This window comes from Ostrea edulis, chromosome 8, assembly GCF_947568905.1.
Source record: "Ostrea edulis chromosome 8, xbOstEdul1.1, whole genome shotgun sequence".
NCBI classification, from domain to species: Eukaryota; Metazoa; Mollusca; class Bivalvia; order Ostreida; family Ostreidae; genus Ostrea; species Ostrea edulis.
The window spans coordinates 48,896,377-48,917,777 of record NC_079171.1 but is presented as its reverse complement, the minus strand read 5'-3'; the positions used below and the strand labels follow the sequence as shown (position 1 = coordinate 48,917,777).

The 21,401-nt window shown below is 35.0% G+C and overlaps 1 protein-coding gene across 1 annotated transcript; it reads left to right on the top strand.

Annotated features, from left to right (window-relative positions):
• The first annotated feature begins 729 nt into the window (after positions 1-729).
• LOC130049152 (multiple epidermal growth factor-like domains protein 11) lies at positions 730-20,159 on the top strand. The gene is made up of 13 exons (XM_056146359.1): positions 730-889; positions 2,320-2,410; positions 3,317-3,547; positions 6,922-7,173; positions 9,184-9,321; positions 10,790-10,927; positions 12,872-13,012; positions 13,776-13,916; positions 15,414-15,563; positions 16,599-16,769; positions 19,309-19,479; positions 19,606-19,776; positions 19,863-20,159. Exons 2-13 carry the CDS (start codon positions 2,356-2,358, stop codon positions 19,904-19,906), a joined length of 1,803 nt encoding a protein of 600 aa, XP_056002334.1. The 5' UTR covers positions 730-889; positions 2,320-2,355; the 3' UTR covers positions 19,907-20,159.
• The last annotated feature ends 1,242 nt before the right edge of the window (positions 20,160-21,401 follow it).

The following is a 21,401-nucleotide window of genomic DNA, read 5'->3' as shown; positions in this document are numbered from 1 at the left end:
ACTTTCTTCTTATGACCTTGATATTATCAAAATGACCTTGAGGTGAACTCAAAAGATTCAGTGCTTTCAAAGTTCAATGAATCAGTGATTACAACTCGGATCATTATATTCTCTAAATCCCGTGTGCTCTTACTCCATCATTATATCGTTATCGCCTTGTCAATAGCTAGTCACTGGTCGTGTTCCATTTGGCATAAATATAATTAAAATGAAAGAATCATATATTGTGTAAAAGATGCAATAGAAATATGGTGTTCGAAAATCGTTCAATTTGGAGTAAGGAGGATGAAAAATTCTAAATCGGGAAAGTGGCTTCTGAAAAGATATATATTAAACATATTTACAAACCTTTTCACTCTTTTTTCAATTCTGGAAAGTCTTGAAGCGATATCTTGATTCCCTTCGAAGAAAATTAATGGATAGAATAGTCCTTACATAATTAAACAGAAAAGAGAACTAGTCTGAACCTGAAGTAATTCTTGAGAAAAGTATGAAATAACCGCGTGGCATTTAGATATCAAAAATAAGAAAATCTATCCAGTCGTTTTGATATACACTAAGACATGATAAAGAGAAAAAGATTAACATCATAATCACCGATCCCTTTTTTAAAAGCGGAATACCTTAATCAAAATCATTGGTAAGGGTAGTGCATAGATACGAAATACCTCACCGAAATAAATTGACCTCTGTTTTATCGGATCAGCCTTGAGAAAATAAACTTCCCAGTGTGAGGTGTATCTGAGTGAAGGAATCTTACGTTTTGTATTGTGCATACGATTGATAAAATAACCTCTGTGTTATCGCATCAAAATCAACCGTCCCAGAAATAAACTGTGTGTACTGGAGACAAAGGATTTATTTTGTTTGTTGATTTTACCTTCTGCAGGTAAGAATATCATGCAATACCTGTGTAAAGTTCAGAATAATTTCAACTGAATACTATGTATACGTTATCACCAATGTGTTTAATGCAAAGTTTGTAACATGAACATTAGTCACAAAAACCTTATTACTTTTGTTTAGTACCAATAATTTCGGTTTGTTTTAATCTGAACATCTCGTCAACTCATCTATATTTTATTTCTTACTCCCTAGTATGTGCTTTAAAATAAATAAACACATTTTTCTAACAAAAACCTGCTTTACTTTTGAAAATAGGTGAACATGGTATTGACCTCTCTTATGAATATCAATTTTGATAATTAATATAGGTTTAGGATATCCAAGCAAGCGAAAGACGAAAAACCTTATTGCTTTCTGTTATTTCATTTCTCTTAGTGAGGAAAGCATACCTTCATACAACTTACACCAAATTTGATTTGTTTTCATTATACCAACACTTTCTAGAGAAAGTTCGTGTAAAGTTCGTGTATATGTTGTTGTTATCTTGATATGCCCATTCGTCCGTCCCTCCTTCGGTCTGACCGTCACACTTTCTTCTTCCTCAAATTCATACTTTATTTTAAGGAGTAACCAATTAATATTTTGGATTATGAAAATTTATGTCTTGGTGATATGCAATAAGTTTTCAGAATTTTAAATTTTACCATGGAGGTTAAATGGGGTTAACAAACGATGTTTTTTTTCTTTCAAAAAAACCCTCCAGATTCATGTTATGCAATAACAAAATCATCTTTTGGAAAATATATTATACTTACAAGATACATTCCTAAAATGGCAATACAATGTCATGTTGCATTTTATCTTATACCCACCTAAATTCATTTTACTAATTCGAAGGCCCAATTTGGGTTTGTTTATTTTAATCTTAGTTTATATTTATGCATGCATTATTACATAAAAAAGTGAAGATAAGGACAAAACAGTGATCAATGTCATGAATCCAAAAAAGAATGCCAAATTGATGCAAGGTGATAACGAACAGCGATCAATCTCATAACTCCTATAAGCAATACTAAAAAGATAGTTGGGTAAACACGGATCCCTGGACACACCAGAGGTGGGATCAGGTACCTAGGAGGATATTAGGGCAAAAATGAAACTCCTTTAAACGCCAAAGATGGGAGCAGGTACCTAAGTGTAAGTATACCCGGCTGACTGGTCATTCCCACCGCGAGCATGTCCCTTCTGGTCATGAATTCATATTCCATGATTTTTTATTAAGAAACATTTAATGTACAGTAGAGTACCTCATTTTCCTTTTTTTGTCGTTGATTGTTTATTTAATACCATTGGTGTATATTTTTATCTGATTGATACCTCATATTGATTTATCTGCTTCGACTTGGTGTGCAGTGTTATACCACCTGGCTTCTTGAAAGATTACTTGAAACTAAGCTCTGTTTTTACTTGCAGGTAGGAAAATTTTTTCCAAAGTGAGCAAATGTTACAATGATACTCATCCTCCTCCAGTTTATGCTGTTTGTAATATACACAGGAGCTTTTGGTAAAATATATCTCCCTCCCATTCTATATTATACATGCCGTGTTCTTTTGCGTAAAGCTCTTCAAGATATCGTGCAAGTAGATCAAAAACGGACTAATGTTTACTCATGTAGGTATTTCAAATAGAATTAAATCTCCATGTTTGCCAGTTCACAGTAAAGTTTTTAATTTGATTAAAACAATCTAAGATATAATCATTGCCAAAGGGATAACAATATTTACACTTCCACTATATGTGTAATGAAATTAGATATATTGTGATGAATTCCCTTTGGGGTACGAAATACCGCAATAATTCACAATATCTATTCAACATTTTCTTCATTGTTATGCTCCGTGAATAAAGTCGGGGGGGGGGGGGGGGGTACTTTTTTGTCTTGTTTGTGCAAAACTTTAACCTTGCTCATGACTTTAAAATGGTTAATGATAGAGTTTTCATTTTCCATTCTGTATTTTGTGTTTTCCCAACACATATCTTGTTTCCTTCACAAAATCTAGAGTACAGCTTTAAACAAAGAAATAAATTAGATCACATATTTGTGTAATGCAAAAGTTCCATAGTGAAACATTTGGCTAACCCTTGCTCGATGTATCTTTGAAGATAAACTACGTAAATATAACAATTAGATGTGATCATATCAACAATGACATATCAACATCAGGCTTATGTCATATCCCTGGATTTAGGTCATTGTTCTATATAAAATAAAGAATAATACATCGAGATTTATGCTCAAACATTTTAAAACTAGCAAAAAGATCAATTTTGATAGGCATACATTCATTATTCCATTATAATACTTCCGCAAATATTGTCATAGTAGAAGAAATGAATTACTCATCAGTTTATTTGAAAAATAATTATATAGTTTATGAAGTTTAGATCAGTTAAGCTTGTTTTCTATAGAAAATCTAGCACTGGGGAAACCAGCGTGGGAAGAAAATATCTGGCCTGGTAAAGAAACAGAATGGGGAGCAGCGAAGGCGGTGGACGGCCAGTACTCTGATCGTGAGGCATTAGGAAACCAATGCACTATATCTGTCGGGGACCAAACAACAGCGACGTTGAGGGTGGACTTAGAAAGTGTGGTCAGCATCAGCATGATCAACATCTACTACAGGACAGACAATTTTCCGAGTAGGTGTTCAGTATATAAAACATAGTTTTCTTTTAAGAAGATCAACACTATTTTTTTTGGAGTGAATAGGAGAAATTAGATGTCATCTAACTCAGTAATGAACTCAAAGATCACTCCATCCCGTCGCTCATTGGTCACAAAGTGTATTATTGCCTTAGGGTTCTTTTCTGGAACCTTGTCCATGACAAACCGCAGACGTAGCTACTACGCATGCTCATTAGGAAGAGACAACTTTCAGTTGAGACTTTCCACACAATCAAGCCCCACGGCGCATGACAAGGTAATACTTTTTGCCACTACTTAAAACATCTCGAGTTTTATGCAGTGACAGGATCAATAATTGAACGTAGACTATCAGTAATTAGGATACGAATTTCCATAGCAAAGAGTGTTATGATTTTGGTGTCAAATTATACCTCCAATTAAAAGGTATAATTAAAGCTCATCCGCGAAGCAAGGCTCTAATTGTAACACATTTGTGAGTTTTTTTGATAATTGTTTAAACAGCTAAGCTAAATATGATGTCAAAATGTCCTGTTTACATTAACTGCGTTATGTTACCCCTGTTCAATGAATAGGCGAATCAAATGTCAAAAGTCGTGTTGCAAAATGTTTTGAAATATGTTTTGACAGTTGTCCGTACACGTCCTGATACTTTCGGAATGGTCTTATTCCTTGTGTCGGAATACATTCATACATAAAAGTATACACTGGGTACGTTCGCGCCAGTGGTACAATGTAGTACCGTAAACATATCACCGTATAATCAGTTGTTGTTTTTTGCGTATCACAAATTTTGTTTGTGGTTTTCCAAGTGGAATTTTAGACTTACAAATCAATTGACGGGTTTAAATTTTATACAGAATATACATTACTGCTACTTGTGTTATCACTCAACAAGTTAACAGGTGCGTGTACAGTGATAACGCCCGACCACCGTTTAGGATAATTTTAAAATACCATACTAGAGGTGGTTAGTTTCCACTCATTGATGTATTCGTATTTTGTAAGATATGGTACATAATTGGTGTACATTTTATGCGAATTTGGGTGTTTGTGATTCAAACACACTCACAAAGACAGCGAAAATTGGATTTTCGCGAAATGAACCCGTTATAAGGTGCCAGTTGTTTAACTCAAAGTAGCACAATAAAACACTGCTGCCAAGGTAATAAAGTGTTAAGTGATTTAAAATTACTTCTTATTTAAACTTTAATTCAGTGTAACCATTCATATATCAAATGTAACAGAAGATATTCAACACTGAGTAATCCGACACGCTGTCTAAACCGACGTTGATAACATTTTGCACAGCACGTCAGATTAGAGAGGTTTCCCTATATGATCAAATGAATATGAGATTACCACTTGTCACTTGACAGCGGTACTAAATAACGACAAAATATGCCGATATTTCCACCACCTTATGCATGCATGAAAGGGTAAATATAACGAACGGTGACTAATCTCATTCGTTTTTCAGTAAGCTGTCTTGTTTAAAAAAACTTATCATACGCACATCATATGTATGTCGTGACTTCCATCTTAGCTCACCTTCAGTGATCTATTCTGATCGCATTTTTTTTTATCGTCTGTCTGTTCGTAAACATTTCACATTTTCATCTTCTTCTCCTGAACCACTGGACCAATTTCAATCAAACTTGGTGCAAATAATCCCTGAGGGAAATCTTTATGTACATTAACTCTTTATGTTCTATATATGAGGATGGGTATTAAACATGGGGAAAATACGATACTGTACTTTACTCATGACATCAAAATATAATTATTCGATGATCATAAAACTACTCCGTGTACTGAACACGACATGTTGACGCGCGCGGCGATCTGTCAAAGCAGTGGCGGATCTGCATAGTATACTTTGTTGATCATATGTTTACATACAGTCAAGTCGTTAGATGATGCTATCGTAAAGTTCGCGAATCGAATAACATGATTATGCATGTTTTTAGGAAATAAAATCTAATCACTTACCTAATAACCCTGGAATCTGGAAGAAAAACGTTTCTCGTTTGTTGTTTGGAAAAAATTCGTGCCGCTGAATCCGGCCCGTTTACACAATTTTGATTTTATAAATTGTTTCCATAATAACAACTATTTAATTAATTTTCGATATGAGCAAGATTACAAACCACGAAATTTTTTATACAGAAAAATATATTCACAACAGCTGAACAATGGCAGGGTCAATGTGATCCAGGTGTACGATGCGGCCCATTGGCCTCTTGTAATCATGCATAACGCCATATGTTGTGAAGATCCATGTGCAATGAGATAATTTAAGAAGCCTTAAAGCATCCCAGGGTCAATGAAATGGAGCATTGTATTTTTTAGTAAAACATCTCTAAAACACACAATGAAAATTTGGGTCTGCAAAATCTAGTTTTCTAGTCAAAAGGGGACATCAGTTACGTTCTGCTTCAATTTTCATTTAAACGCGTTCTGTTTCTGGCTGGTCAATACTTACGCTGAATGCTGTCTGTTTAATGACAATTGTTAGCCCGATTTTCTAATATTCATTGACTTTGCCTAACTATGTTTACCTGATAAAGAGAGAGTTCACGGCGTGTGTGATCGGCCAACGGGGATTTTACTCCTCCTAGACACTTGATCAAAAATAAAAAGATCATTAAATGACCATGGAATTTGAAAAGTACTCACTTTAAACGAGATTTCTAAAACTGGAGTAGCAACAAATTAAGCTTTCCATCGAATCAGCCATATGCAGGTGATAAGGCCGCTTTTAGAAAATTGTCTTTTTGTACTCTCCCAACCCACTGGCAAGAGCAACCAGACTGAAAACTTATTTAAGCCTCCGAAAACGGTCTTTTTATTTTCTTGAATCTTCTTATCCTATCGGCACCAGTTTAATGTTATATATGCAACTAATTGATTATTAAAACGCTTAGCTCTATATAGACCCCATAATGATTAGCGTCTTGGTGACCGCCACTGAATTCAAATGTGGTGATGTTTACCAGTCATGTGCCAGCAAAACAACGCTCTTTCGAATAAAATTCGAAAGTAAGGCATTATTAAAATGTCTTTCAAAAATCATCACTACTAATCTCCTCATATTTTAAATGCTGTATCGAGAGGGAGAGGGGGGGGGGGGGATCTAACTTCTTTTCACAATTGTAAATATGAAAAGTTGACGACGGAAAAACTCAAGTATTTCAGTTTGTCACAAAGTTGAGTTGTTAGTTTGCTGTTTACGTCTGTTGCAATGGGATCAACATATGCATGAAAACGTGTATATTGATAGGTAAACCGTCCCCTATGTATTTATGTACTGAAATGAAGAGGTATTTTATCTTTGTTAATAACTGTCTTATATTTCAATGACTTGTAGGCCCCGGAGCGTTTTATGATCGATTTGCTGGATTCTTCCTTTACGTTTCTAACACAACGTCAAAAGATGATGGTCATCTTTGTTTCCATGAAATACAAAATGTAAACGGTACACCATCAGAGGACCAGAGAATAAAATGTTATGTTCATGGACGATATGTCATATTCTACAACGAGCGGAGGCCGGGTGTTAACTATCCCAGTTATTATTCTCAATATGCATTTGCCGATGTGTGTGAATTGGAAGTATATGGTGAGTCAACCCAACTTTCTTTTAGCTAGAATTATTATATGCTTGTGTATACACCAGCCATAATTGTTTTGGTCTTAGATGAGTGTCTTAACAAATAGGTTTATCAGCTTCATTTAACTCCAGATAGAAATTTAAAAAACAAAATCTGCCATGACAAACCAAGCTTTTGTGGTAAAACCATGACACAAATGACTGTAGTGATTAACGTTTGCGGTCTTTGGAATATTGAGATCCATTAAAAGACATTTAATACCTAAGCATAATGTAGTTTTTTATGCAATTTAAATTGTACATGTTAACCAGAACATTCTACGAGATTTTTTGGGTCTGTTGCCATTGCATGTGGATTGATCCCATCGGAGTTTTCTTTTGCATATATAATTGTGAAAGGGGTCATCATGCAGATAACCGATCAATGAAAAGGTGAAGATAGCGAGCAGTGATCAATCTCATAACTCCTATAGGAAATACAAATTTAAGGGTTGGACAAACACGAAGTCCTGACTATATCATAGGTGGAGTCAGGTGCCTTGGAAGAGTAAGCATCGCCTGTCGACCGGTCACACCCGCCGTGGGTCATATTTCTTCATCGGGTAAAAAGAGAAAATCGCATTAGAAACCAATATGTAAAGAATGAATTAACAATTTGTATCAAACACCTCAGACAGCATTTGACACAATGACAGGTTATATTAGCAAACTAGATCGGTATAACGACCATACAATTTGCGATATGCTGACTTTAGGCGACACTCCTGAAACTCCTGTAGCATAAACTTGTTATTCAGTAGGCTACCTTGATTTAAAAGCTGATCAGAACAAGTTCCTGTTTATCGAATCATTTGAGAGACATAAACATAATATGCAGGTGATAATGGATTATTGCTAAATGAATATGGACAGATGGCGATGGAGAAGCTGAAATCGTCCCGTTTGTCATTAGTTTTGTTTCTTAGTTTGCCGTTATCAGATATGTTCAATAAAATATATAATACGGATATATGTAAAGGTTTTGTTTCAAAAACAAAAACCCCAGAGGTATCCGGGTTAGAATAGGTCATCAGTACCCCCTTGCTTGTCTTAAGAGGCGACTAAATGGGGCGGTCCTTCGGATGAGACCGAGGTCCCGTGTCGTAACAGGTATAGCATAATAAAGATCCCCCTGCTCAATAGCCGTAAGTTTCGAGCATAGGCCTAAATTTTGCAGCCCTTCACCGACAGTAGTGACGTCTCCATATGAGTGAATTATTATCGAGAGGGACGTAAAACAATTTTCAACTAATCAATCATAAACAAAAATGCTGTCCGGGGATGAAGACGAAGTGTGTAATTCTACACAATCTGATATGTAAACTCATAAAAACAAAAGTACGACGAAAGACGATACTGAGGAAATTCAAAAACACAAACACGACAATGAAGAACAATATTAGGAATTCGCATCGTGCAAATATGTACGATGGTTATAGCGAACAGTGTCAAGTAAATTCGAGGGAGAAACTGGATTTGAGCGTTAAAGTTTAAAAGACTTAGAAAACCTAATGCAAACTGATCACAGTCAAGAGAACATAATGGAGAACAAAGGGTAGATAGAGAGTGTGTGTTTTATTAATTATACATGATGGTTACGGTTGCAGCGGTGAAGGTCCCGCATCGTGTCAACGCCTATTGTTATTGATTTGCTAAGGTATTATTGGGAACTTGAAGCTGAACAACGTATGATCTTATTTGGATAAAGATAACTTTAAACATATGAACCATGGAAACAGTGGTCAAATACACTAGCATGCGCTGAAATCCCCAGTGGAAAATGAACTTTAACTGTCAGATTAACAAAAAAACTGCTGATCTCAAAGCATCACAACTTTTTCTCACTAAAAACATCATCATGATTATTATTAAAAATGATTTAGATGCTGATAAAATTTCGTTGGAAAATGTTATCAATTGTCGATATAAATCTGGCGAAAGAAAGCATACGATGATATTTTCTTGGTTTCATTGAAATAGGATGTCACAACCCAAATTATTATGGAGATAATTGTGACCAAGTTTGCTCAGAGGGTTGTCCAGAGAAAAAGTGTGACGCCATCACGGGTAACTGTCTGAACTGTTTACCAGGATATCAGGGTCTTCGGTGTGATCAAGGTGTGTAACATATATTCAATGTTTAAGGTATAGTCCATTTCAAATAACCTTACTATTGGTAGTGTATGACATACCCGTACAAAGTCGGGACAGGATTAATACGGATCGTGTAAATCAATCTTTGTTGGGAGGATCGCAAGCTGCAGTGATAAACCACACAACACCAAAACAGTTACATTGTGTAATACTTATAGTACAAAAACAAAGTTATATTCAAATTTGTTAACTGTAATTACTCTTCTGGTCGAAAATCTCAACTTTGAAATACCATACATATACCTTAAACCTACAGTTAATAAATATATTGTCTTTCTTTGACATGCTGAATGTGACTTTTTGGTGTAGCAAATACATTAGATACAATTAAACGTATCGGTACAAGCGTAAATTCGACCCCAATTCTTCATCATTATGAAAGGTATGTAAAATGAAAAATTGAAGATAAACAAACAAAGATCATTGTCAGTAATACTAAAAAAATGAAATTGAGAATAGGACAAATACGAACCCCCGGAATCATCAGAAGTGAACTTAGGTGCCTAAGAGTAAGACTTCCCTGTCAACTATCAAAACTATGACAACATGAATGACGGGTCGTTCAAAACACAATCAAAACTATGTGAAATAAATCTTTATGTTTTTCTATCGAAGCTTATTATTTCATGCATTAGTCCTTATGCATTATTGTTCATTCCGGCAAGCATTTTATATAATATTATATTATCTTAAATAGCTTTAATATCTAAAGAAATAAAAATACTCATGTGTAGATAATTATAGATTATGTATATCACTTTTTAATGCTTATTGTTTTAAAAACTAAACGTATGAATATAGATATAAAATGAAAATGTACAACAAATAGAAAACACAACAAACTCTAATTAGTTGAAACAAAAACATAGAGTTAAATTGTATCTTTCAGTGCGAAAATAAATTGTACGAATTCAGATTCGGTATACGGAAAGTCATATGTTTGTGATCAAAATTGGCATTCATCAAAATTGTGATTAAATGTATGTAAATACCCTATTTCAATTTAATAGAATGAAAATGAAGGTTTAGATATGTATGATGAAGTTTATAATATAGGCCTGTAGTAAAGCATAGTCGTCTTTCTAAAACTAAAACATATGATCGCCCTCCTTCTTGTTAATGATAATGATAGAAAGACAATTGAAGAAATTGACAAGAACATGCAAGTACTATTAGAATTCGCATCGGTCATTGAAAGTTGCTTAAATTCATTCATAATGTTAACATCTACATGTATCAAGATATGGAACATGTATTTTGAACCATGCTATTTTGTCTTTTTATACATACCCCAAGACAGCTCTTCTTTTATATATCACACAACGCTATTGTGTATGTTTTTGTAATTTGATCCCTATTACTAGTTTAATATTGATATATGTATTATACAATAAGATTATGAATGTAACTCACACTTGGATCGCTATTTCAGTATGTGATCAACACAAGTACGGGCAGCATTGTCCGTTACAGTGCGGCAACTGTAGCGATGGAGAAACCTGTCACCATGTCAACGGCACGTGTCTAAATGGATGCGATGTAGGAGTAGAGGGGGATAAATGTCAGACACGTGCGTCTTATGTTGTCATAAAAAAAAATTTTTATTATTGAATATAGTTACGTAGGAAGTCTACAACAATGTATTTGGTATTTTGTTTTCTTCATTTGCGTAATGTTCTGATATATATTAGACAAAATAATTAGATAATACATCAGATATATATTATGTAAAATATCAAATTGGTGGAAAAATTAGGTATTATATATAGAACATTGAGCAAAACCTTTTATTGCTACTCAATTTTCTTTATCCTGACTGCCTATGTGTGTTGAAGGTTCCTAATTTTGTCTTTGCAGACTTGCTCTTCTATAAGCAATTCGTTTTGGATTTCTGAACATCGGTTTCTTGCTTGAATATATTGCACTATATTTCAAGCAACATATAATTATTTGCTGACAATATCCTTAATCATTAATTTCATTTCAATATTCTGTCTGCCAAATATCAATCCTTCAACACAGAGATAACTAAATATCAATTCAATGGAACCTAAAGTTTTCGTCTTTGCCCAATTTTAAATTTTCTTCCCAAGAAATAAAACATTTACTGTAGGAAAGAATACTGCCTTTAATAATTCAAGGTAATGACATTTTTCTATAACGAAAATTGACTTCTTGATTTAGTTCATAAATCTTTAGTGGTTTGAATGCTGCATAATTGATCTTTATCGCAACAAGAGGCACATAGGTCACACATCACACCCAAGTCACCTTAACAAGAGGCACATTGGCCACATTTTACACCCGTCACCCTGCCCTGCTGCTGTTTAACTGTTGTGATTTTTAAAAAAGTTTTTATCTTTATTATTATGAAAACTTTTAATCCCATATTGCGACCCCAACTAAACTGTTAAGGATCACTGACGTCATAACCGACCTTGAATTAACTTAACATGGGGATGCCTTGATTCAGATATGACTAACACATGACCTTGTCGTTCTGGAGATTGAAACTTTTCTCAGGTTTTCTTTCCTTTGTACATGCATTTTAAATTTGATCCATCCTAACCCCATATTAATAATTATAATAAAAGAAAACATGAATCCACACAAATTAGGTTCAATTGTATTTTGGTATGATCTAATGTGGCACTTCTAGTTTTGAAAAGAATTAATTTTATATAATTTACTGTATATTCCCATTTTTCTATTTCTTTTTGACTTACCTTGCCCTTGGGGCCCTGGATGAATAAACATGACTATGAACTACCTGGATAGGCGTGCGTATTAATATTGCCTTTCATGCCTTCTTTTATTAAGCTAATGGTTTTTAAATGTTTCTTTATATATTCCTATGTAAAAGTTTGATTTCAAATTGGCACACCATCTTCATCCTAAGGACCACAATTTGAACAAACGTCAATTTGCAACAACTGGGGAAGTCTCTATATCAATATGACAAATCATGGCCTTGCTGTAGAACTTTGATTTTATATAGTGCCGTAACAATACCCAGATTTGAACTAAAACTCCGTTTTTACTTTGACTACTACACGCTTGAGAATTAATTTGACCAACGTCGTGTAGATCTAATGCTACTGGGTAACCGTATTGATAAGCTAAACTATGTGAGAAGTAAATTTTGCGAATATTTGGTGGAAATTGCTTTTTAAACTTTTTATTTAATTCAATTTTTAAGAAAGTGTATACTAACTCAACTAATGGAGATGCATGTTCTCAAAATTCTCGTAATAAATCATAAGTTTCAAACGAATAATTGTCATAACTAGGCAGCCTTGAAGTTTCAGAACTAAGAAACATAAGATGTTTTCAATCCTTGTATTTCCTTTGTTTGGCTGGGTTAATAATTTGATAAAACAGGCTAAGGAAGGAACTGGCAGAAGAATGTGATTACATAATTAATAAAGCTCAATTACAATAGTATTGTTTGTATAAGATATTTAATAGGGAAAGCACAGATATAAACGTCAACCCTATGTATTTCCAATAATAGACTGCCAACCTGGATTTTATGGAAAGAACTGTGGACAGAGATGTAGTCATAACTGTAACGTGACAAACCGCTGTGACAGATTTACAGGGGAGTGTGACGGGGGCTGTAAACCGGGATGGAAGCCACCAAACTGTCAGGAAGGTAACTGTTAACGGATTCTGTTAAACAAGAAAAATTATTGAAAACAAGCAAGAAAGAAACCTGTATAAGTTAGATATGATTTCCGTGCACAGACTGACCAACGACTTAATATTTTCACTTGTAATTTGCTAAGAATTTGCTATAGAAAGAATGTTTTTGTATGATGTTTATCACGTATTGAAATGGATCCATCACATTGGACTACCCATAACACTAATTAAAAGGGGATGTCTGGAAAGTGACTACGATAAAACTATCGTTACACTGCAATATTTAAAGTTATTGATCGATAAAATTAGTTTGTAACCACGGGCGTGATTTGTGTTGAATTATATAGCTATCTCAATATGTGAATCATCATATCGCAGCATGATAACTGCAATCTTATTAGGAATGATCCCAAAATACGCGTTGTATCAAAGATTGATACGTGCTATGAATCCATACAATTAGGAATCATGTCCACCGCACCCGTTTTCCAATTTCAGAGGTTCAGACAAGACACGTTTCTATCATGTATTGCACATAGGAGAATCACTCTACTCACTGAACAAAACCGTGTATCAACTGGTGGTAAATGTCATGTAAACGAACGAAATAGAATTTCATCAACAAGCGCTATCACACGTAATCTTACACAAATACGTGCACGCATTCAGTGATAATAACACATGCATTACGATCTTTGATGTCAAACATATTCACAAAATGTTGCATTCTCACAAGAATGATAGACGTTTTAATAATTAAGCTTCTTCATCAGTGTGTCCCAGAGGATATTTTGGAATAAACTGCGAGAACAGCTGTACTACTTACTGTGGGAGAAACGGTACCTGTGACCGGATCACCGGTGTATGTGACGGTGGCTGCGCGGAGGGGTGGAGCGGGCCTCTCTGTGGTACTGGTAAATAACTTTGTTACTTTAATTTCCAATTCAAGACACAGTAACTGTACCAAAGAGTTGAAGGGGCCTCTCCATGGTACATGTAACCAATATACATATAGGATATCCCATAGTTAGTCGTTTTATATGAGTTATATCCAACGAGTTGTGTGTTTTCTATCCCCGAGCCTTTGCGAGGCCACTGACCCTGGGGGATTCTTTTTATCACATGTTAACACTCTGTTATTCATTTGCGTCACTGTGTTGTTGGGAATTTTGCTTCCTGGCATATTGTAAATTGGCGTCTATTTTTTACATCACTAATGGCATAGAAAACCATATTGTAATAATTGAAATACATGTAACAATTGATATTCACTGGATAAAGCAGTAAATACGGGATAAATAATGTATACTATGGAGCGATTGTCGTACACAGGTACATGTAAACAATGTACGTACATGCATTTCATACAGTGTGGAGCAGAACTTGACAGTGCCTCGTACATGTATTACTGTTTTGAACAAAATTTATAATTAAAATAAATGTGGCGATGCTGATATTTCTAGGTGATCCAGAGTCCTTCATTAAGGTAATTTTGAGTGGATATAAATGAAATTTTCACATGCGTTAATGGTTCCTGAATTTAAACGAAACTGGAATTGCAGCAACACAGAAAATACCAAGGTATACAGTGTATAAAAATGATATTATTGAAGACAAGTCCTAGATGTCTGGATCAAAGTTATATAGAGAATATTGTAGACAATACGCACCGGCGATGAAATAGCTGAAGTCATCCCGTTTTTCATAAAGCTGAGCTAATTTGTCGTTAACATTTCTGTTCAATAACATACTCAAACATAAATCAGAAGTGGACAACTTTGTGTCTTTTTTGTAGAATCCACATGGATATATCGAATCGACGAACGAATAAGGCGTCGATGCAAGGTGAAGATAACGAACAGTGATCAATCTCATAACTCCTATAAGCAATACAAAATAAATATAATTATCTACATAAGTAATGAGTTCGATTAGAGTCACCGGGGATCTTGACAAAGTACGCGAAGCTCACCGCATATACAGACTTAATTTGAGGGAATCAAGATGGCGTCGCTCAAGATGGGTCGAAGAAAATTTGTATTGCTTTTCTTCTTTAATTATATCTAATGCATGCGTTACCATTAGAGTTCTCTCGCGCTAGATATTACACATTATATTGCCTAATACTTGTAATTTTCTCAAAACGAATGAACGTCGTATGGATAACTGTTCTCATATGAAGTGGATATTTGTAGTATTTTTCAAAGAGGTCATGTGTATGTACACTATAGCATGTTCAATAGAAACGGTTATTTGCACAATGGTTGTATATGTAGAAATTCACAAACACTTTACAACGGATATGCATATACCACAGACCACAAACGTTGGTTCCTTACTTCAATCACTCAATTCTTTCATAAAAGTTATGTTGTTTCAGCTTTATATTATCTTAATTCATATCGTTACAGTATCTAAAGTATCTGATTGGAGTGAATGGACGGCATGCAGCGCCACATGTGGGGATAACGGCGTTCGACACAGGTTCAGGACTTCTATGGGTGTCTGCATACATATTGCTATAAACGAGACTGGAAAATGTGGTGATCAACAATGCCCAAGTATGTACGGTGTGATATACATTAACAGCGTTCTCTTTAATTTTACGAAGGTTGGTTAGAAATGACATGTCTACACGTTTTGAAACAATATAAACATTCCTGGGCTGTGCTTAACATCGTAGCGGCTCGCCTAGGCGCTAGGTATGGTGACGGATTTGTACCAGTTTACAGTTTGTCATGTTTTCTTTATTTTGAGGTGAAAGGTAGCTAATATCATCATTTTGTCATCTTTTCGTTATTTGGGGAGGGAAAGTCGCTAAATAACGTTTTATTTATAATTTCGCCTCGAAATAATAAACGGACGATAAAGTGTAAAATGGCACACATCAGTCACCACACCTAGCCCCCAGACGAGCCGCTACGATCTTGAACGCAGTCCTGAAACTTTTATACCTTGATGTTCCACATGTTTGCCTTTTGTTCCGAGATAATCCTTTCGTGTACATCCTGTGTAGAACCCTAGCATTCAATGGTACGTCACAATATAATTTTTATGAACTGACGAGATATTTCATATATTCCATAATGTACATGTTTGTTTACAAAATTTACGCTCATTTAACTGGTATTATTTCAGAGCTAATAGATATATATGATAGCACTGCGGATTCTGTAATCGTCTATATAAATTGATGTCTTGTTTACGCAGAGTATGAAGGGTACTTCGTTTATTAATTGTGAAAAATACCAACAAATATGGTTACAATTTCGCTGTATATCAATATTTAACAAATATACGCATCTGTGCAATTCACAGAAATGTTTTGCGCAGGGTTTTCTATATCATGCTGTTTAAATGTTCTGACAGCGATGTTTTAATTTGACCATTGAAGCAGCAATTATTTGCGTTATTTTGATACAACTAATATAAATACCGGTAGATCATTTTGACCCGAAATCGTAAAATGCTATTTCACACAAAATATTTCAGATTGAAATCTACATTTCCATTGTACCCAAATTAATAATTACGTGTAAATTTCCATATCACACCATACATTTCCATTGTAGTTGACTGTGTGTCAATAATTTCAGTTGACGGATCATGGGGCGCGTGGGGAGGATACAGCACTTGTGACAAGTCCTGTGGAGGCGGCTGGAAACTACGGTTCAGGGCGTGTAGCAGTCCCCCTCCTTCCCACGGTGGTCAACCTTGTTATGGTGATTCGGTGCAGCCTACAGGATGCGCGATGGTCCATTGTCCCAGTAAGAGTCCGTTTAGGAGTTGTATTGTACTAATTCTATAGGAGGGATACACATGTTTACCCCTTCCCCATTAGCGCCCATTCTTATTGCGGAACCCGTATATTAGACACTATATCCATTCATCAACGATTCTTTTGGCACGTAATAACGTGATTTCTACAGAAGACTTTCTTAATTTAATGATAATGCTCAGACTTCTATAGTAATCGTTATCCGTCAGCGTTTTCTATTTTCATATTTTTTTAATATAATATTTGGATTAGAGAGGGAGTTTCCTGAATAATTTCAAATTTTTAGGCTTTTTCATCACGGAGTTGTGAGACTTGATTTCTTTTTAAATATTAAGACGATAATAACACTCTTTATTCTACGATATATTTGGTATTACATGAACAGATGTTAGTAAATTATTATGTAATACTCCTTTTGGGCAAGGGAAAGCTTCATTTCCCTTTCAGGTTTCTGTCCGATAAGGGCTTCTATGTCATAAGAAACTGAAGTGTCCTTTGGAAGATTTTCATGTGTCAGGCACCGTTACGAAGCCCTTTCTAACTTTATTTTTTCCCCACAGTGTTTTAACTAAGGAATCTGAAATTTGATGTTTGGTTAATGGTTAGTAGATACAGATCAGATTTTAACTTTTTGGTTGACCTTTTTAAACGAAAACTGTCAGACTGTGTTTCATGGTTGAATGAACTTTAATTTTCAATTTGAGATTCGGTATGTTATTTGACTGCGGATAACTCCGTTTACCTGATCAGGATATGGGGCTCACGGCGGGTGTGACCGGTCAACAGGGGATGCTTACGCCTCCTAGGCACCTGATCCCACCTCTGGTGTGTCAAGGAGTCCGTGTTTGCCCAACTGTCTATTTTGTATTGCTTGTAGGAGTTATGAGATTGATCACTTTTCGTTATTTTCACCTTGCATTTATTATTGTTTGTTGACATATCAAGTTTAAAATTCGTCTCAGTTGACTGATATACACGGCATTCATGAGACTTTGTGTTTGCCCCCCCCCCCCCCAACAAAATTCCAGACTTTGTCATGTATGTAACTTAGGAATCTGAAAATTAATATGTTGTTTCTTAATTAAACTTTACTTTTGCTATGGTTGACCTATTCTAACAAATATTGTTCCATGGTTGAGTGGTATTCATTTTCCACGGACCTTTTTTCACTATCGTAAGATTTAGGAAGCTGAAACTTTTGTTTACTACTACATGTTTATAGCGCAAGTTTATGTTTCGTAATAATTAAGTGAAATTTACGAGATATGTCAATCTTTGTGCTGAGTGTAGTTTTTAGGACTTTTTTTTTAGAAATCTGAAATTCAGTATGTGGTCATTAAATATGTAGATATGCATTATGGTTCAATTTCATTAGAGTTTAATTATTCTAACAAAAATGTAAAATTTAGTCTAATGGTTTGCTCAATTAATTGTTGTACTCTGTCTAGTTCTTTGTATTTCTGTATCATGCGAAATCTACCTAAGGCATTCAAATTTATCATCAACTTCACCTGATTCAAAGCATTTGTATTATAGGAGATCGATATCCTTATATTTCTGCTACGAAAAAATATTTGCACCCGGTTGTCCAAAAATATATGATTACATGATTACAAATATTTCAAATTGTATTTAAATACACATGATATCTAGACATTAGGTGTCGACTGAAACGCAAGTTGAAAGTTGTGATTGTTGCAGACGTCCCTTGGAAGCAAAAATGTAGATCTTTACACGCTTCATTGTACATAATACTGCAGGGCGATTTTATGCTGCTGAGGTTGTTTCTAACAGCAATAGAACTTGAAATAGAAGATCAAAACTTAAGAAAATGCAAAAGCAATACCATTGGAATTTCAAGGGAACCGAACATATAACATTACGTGAACGACTTAACTTATAACTGATATTTTTCGTAAGCAATAGCTACAGTATGTTTGGCAATGATGAGGTATACCCATGGCACCATAGGTGGATAAAAGATTTATTTAAAAAATATAAAACTTTCTTCCTAAAACACGCTTAGTTAATCAGAAAGAAATTCCAGGATTTGTTATGGACAGCATATTCGTGTGCAAAATTCACAGTAATTCCATGTATATTTCATAACAGTTGACTAAAGAAAATACATTATTTTGATTTGCATATTGTATTGGCATGATTAATCCACATTTATGGTGCTATTTTAAATGTGTGAGAATTTGATATAATTATATACTGATTTGACGACGGATAACTCCGTTTATCTGATCAAGATATAGGGTTCACGGCGGGTGTACTTGCTCGACAGGGGATGCTTACTCCCCCTTGGCACATCATTCCACCTCTGGTGTGTCCATGGTTCATTGTTTGCCCAACTCTCTATTTTGTATCTCCTATAGGAGTTATGAGATTGATCACTGTTCGTTATGTTCACCTTTCATACTTATATGCTTTAAATTACGGCATACATATTGTTTAAACTGAACGCTTTAATGCAATCAGCATTGACTTTATCATTATACTACATTCGAATTATGTATTTGTAGTTGACGGTGGTTGGTCGACCTGGTCAGACTTTGGTCAATGTAGTGAAACCTGTGGCCAGGGTGTCCAAATAAAATCGCGCACCTGCACCAAGCCAATCCCGCGTTATGGAGGGCAGGACTGTATAGGACTGGCCAATGCTTTCAAATCCTGTCAACGTGGAGAATGTCCAGGTTTATTTTAATTCAGCTAGAAAATTACAACAGTCTGTCACAATTTTGAAAACCGAAACTGAAAATTACAAATTGAACCACTTTAGATCTGTAAATTCAAACAATCAACATGCGGTTTTCATTTAGTGAATGGAAACTGGGGAGAATGGGGTCACACCCGCCCATGTGACATGTCCTGTGGTGGTGGACTACAGTTACGACTGAGGGAATGTAACAACCCTCCGCCATCTCACGGGGGAATTCCCTGTCCAGGTCAATCTGTTCACGCAGTATCGTGTAACACTGACCAATGCCCAGGTAATTAATTCATATATCATCAATATTATCAAGATTTATTTGCCTTTATTTGCAACTATTATTTATAATTTTGATTTTTTTTCCAGATCAAATCAAGGGTACCCAATCATCGAATCAATTGATTGGATGATAGGAAAATGGAAACCACAGTCTAGAAATATAGCAGATACATTTAGACATATATATATATATATATATATATATATATATATATATATATATATTGTAAATTAGGCAATTCAACTAATTAAACTCTTATGTACAAGAGACAAAGGCGAGTACAATATGTATTGAAACATGACTACTACTTTACTATAATAAATGCATAACAATATTGTTGTAATGGTTATGCTGACAGGCGAATAAACGCATTTTATTTTGTAGACGAATTGTTATTGTTGCATCTTTGTACAGTATGAGAAAAATGTTTCAATGGCGTCTAACTTGACCAACGAAATTACTTTTATTAAACACGATTAATTTTCAAATATATCATATCAGTATATGTTAAAGTATCATAATCTACAAGTCAATATTTTGAGCTACATCTCCCTTTTTGTAAATAATATATCTACTGTAAGATGTGAAATTTGATTTATGAAATGTATTTCATTTGAACTGCACTGAATATGTCTACGCAATATCATTTATATGGAATGAAACTAAATCCCGTGTCTTTAACACTTCTTCAAGATCCATTTAGACCAAAAACAAACCACGGAAAATAATCAGGAGCGAATTCAAACTTTGTTCCGACAATCGTTGTCTCTATCATGAAAGGCGAAGATAAGAAACGGCATAAATCTTCTCTCCTTAACATTCTCCTCACTATCACATTCCCGGCTGTGTCCCTCCTCTTTCGCCACGGTGTGACCGGTCGGCGGCCGATGTTTACTCCTCCTAGGCACCTTATTCCATTTCTGGTGTGTCCAGGGGTCCGTGTTTGCCCAACTATCTATTTTGTATTGTTTATAGGATTTATGAGATTCGTCATTTCGAAATTTCGTCAATACCACCTATCATTGGGTCAAATGTTGTCTGACGCATTTCATACCGATTGTTAGGCCATTGTTGGGACACTGATTTTGACTACGGATATCTCCGTTTACCTGATCGGGATATAGGGCTCACGGCGGGTGTGACCGGTCGACAGGTGATGCTTACTCCTCCTAGGCACCTGATCCCACCTCTGGTGTGTCCAGAGGTCCGTGTTTGCTCAACTATTTTGTATTGCTTGTTGGAGTTATGAGATTGATCACTGTTCGTTATATCCACCTTTCATTGATCACTGTTTGTTATCTTTACCTTTCACCATGTCATTGGAACCCTCCCCCACATTAAGAATCGATATATAAACTACATATAATTTTATATCGTTTTACACAGACTGATAAAGCATAAATGTATATGCAAGGGTAAAAAGAAGCTAAATAAGAATTGTTGTTTCTATATTTAAAAAAAATATATGTATGGAAGGAAAAACCTCCAAGTTGATCCATCCAAAATAATTTGCTTTTTAATTTTAAATTCGGGGGTCAAAATCCTGCTAAACTCAGACTAGTTAGCATGGAATGAAACCATACCATTCCGTCAACTGAAAGGCGACTGAATGGTTAGTGAAATGG

Bases quoted from the DNA above. Each gene is read 5' to 3' on its own strand.
- LOC130049152 (XM_056146359.1), top strand. From the start codon at position 2,356: ATGATACTCATCCTCCTCCAGTTTATGCTGTTTGTAATATACACAGGA. The intron at 3,548-6,921 runs GTAGGTGTTCAG...AATGACTTGTAG, and splicing joins CAGGACAGACAATTTTCCGA to GCCCCGGAGCGTTTTATGAT. The intron at 19,777-19,862 runs GTAATTAATTCA...TTTTTTTTCCAG, and splicing joins TAACACTGACCAATGCCCAG to ATCAAATCAAGGGTACCCAA.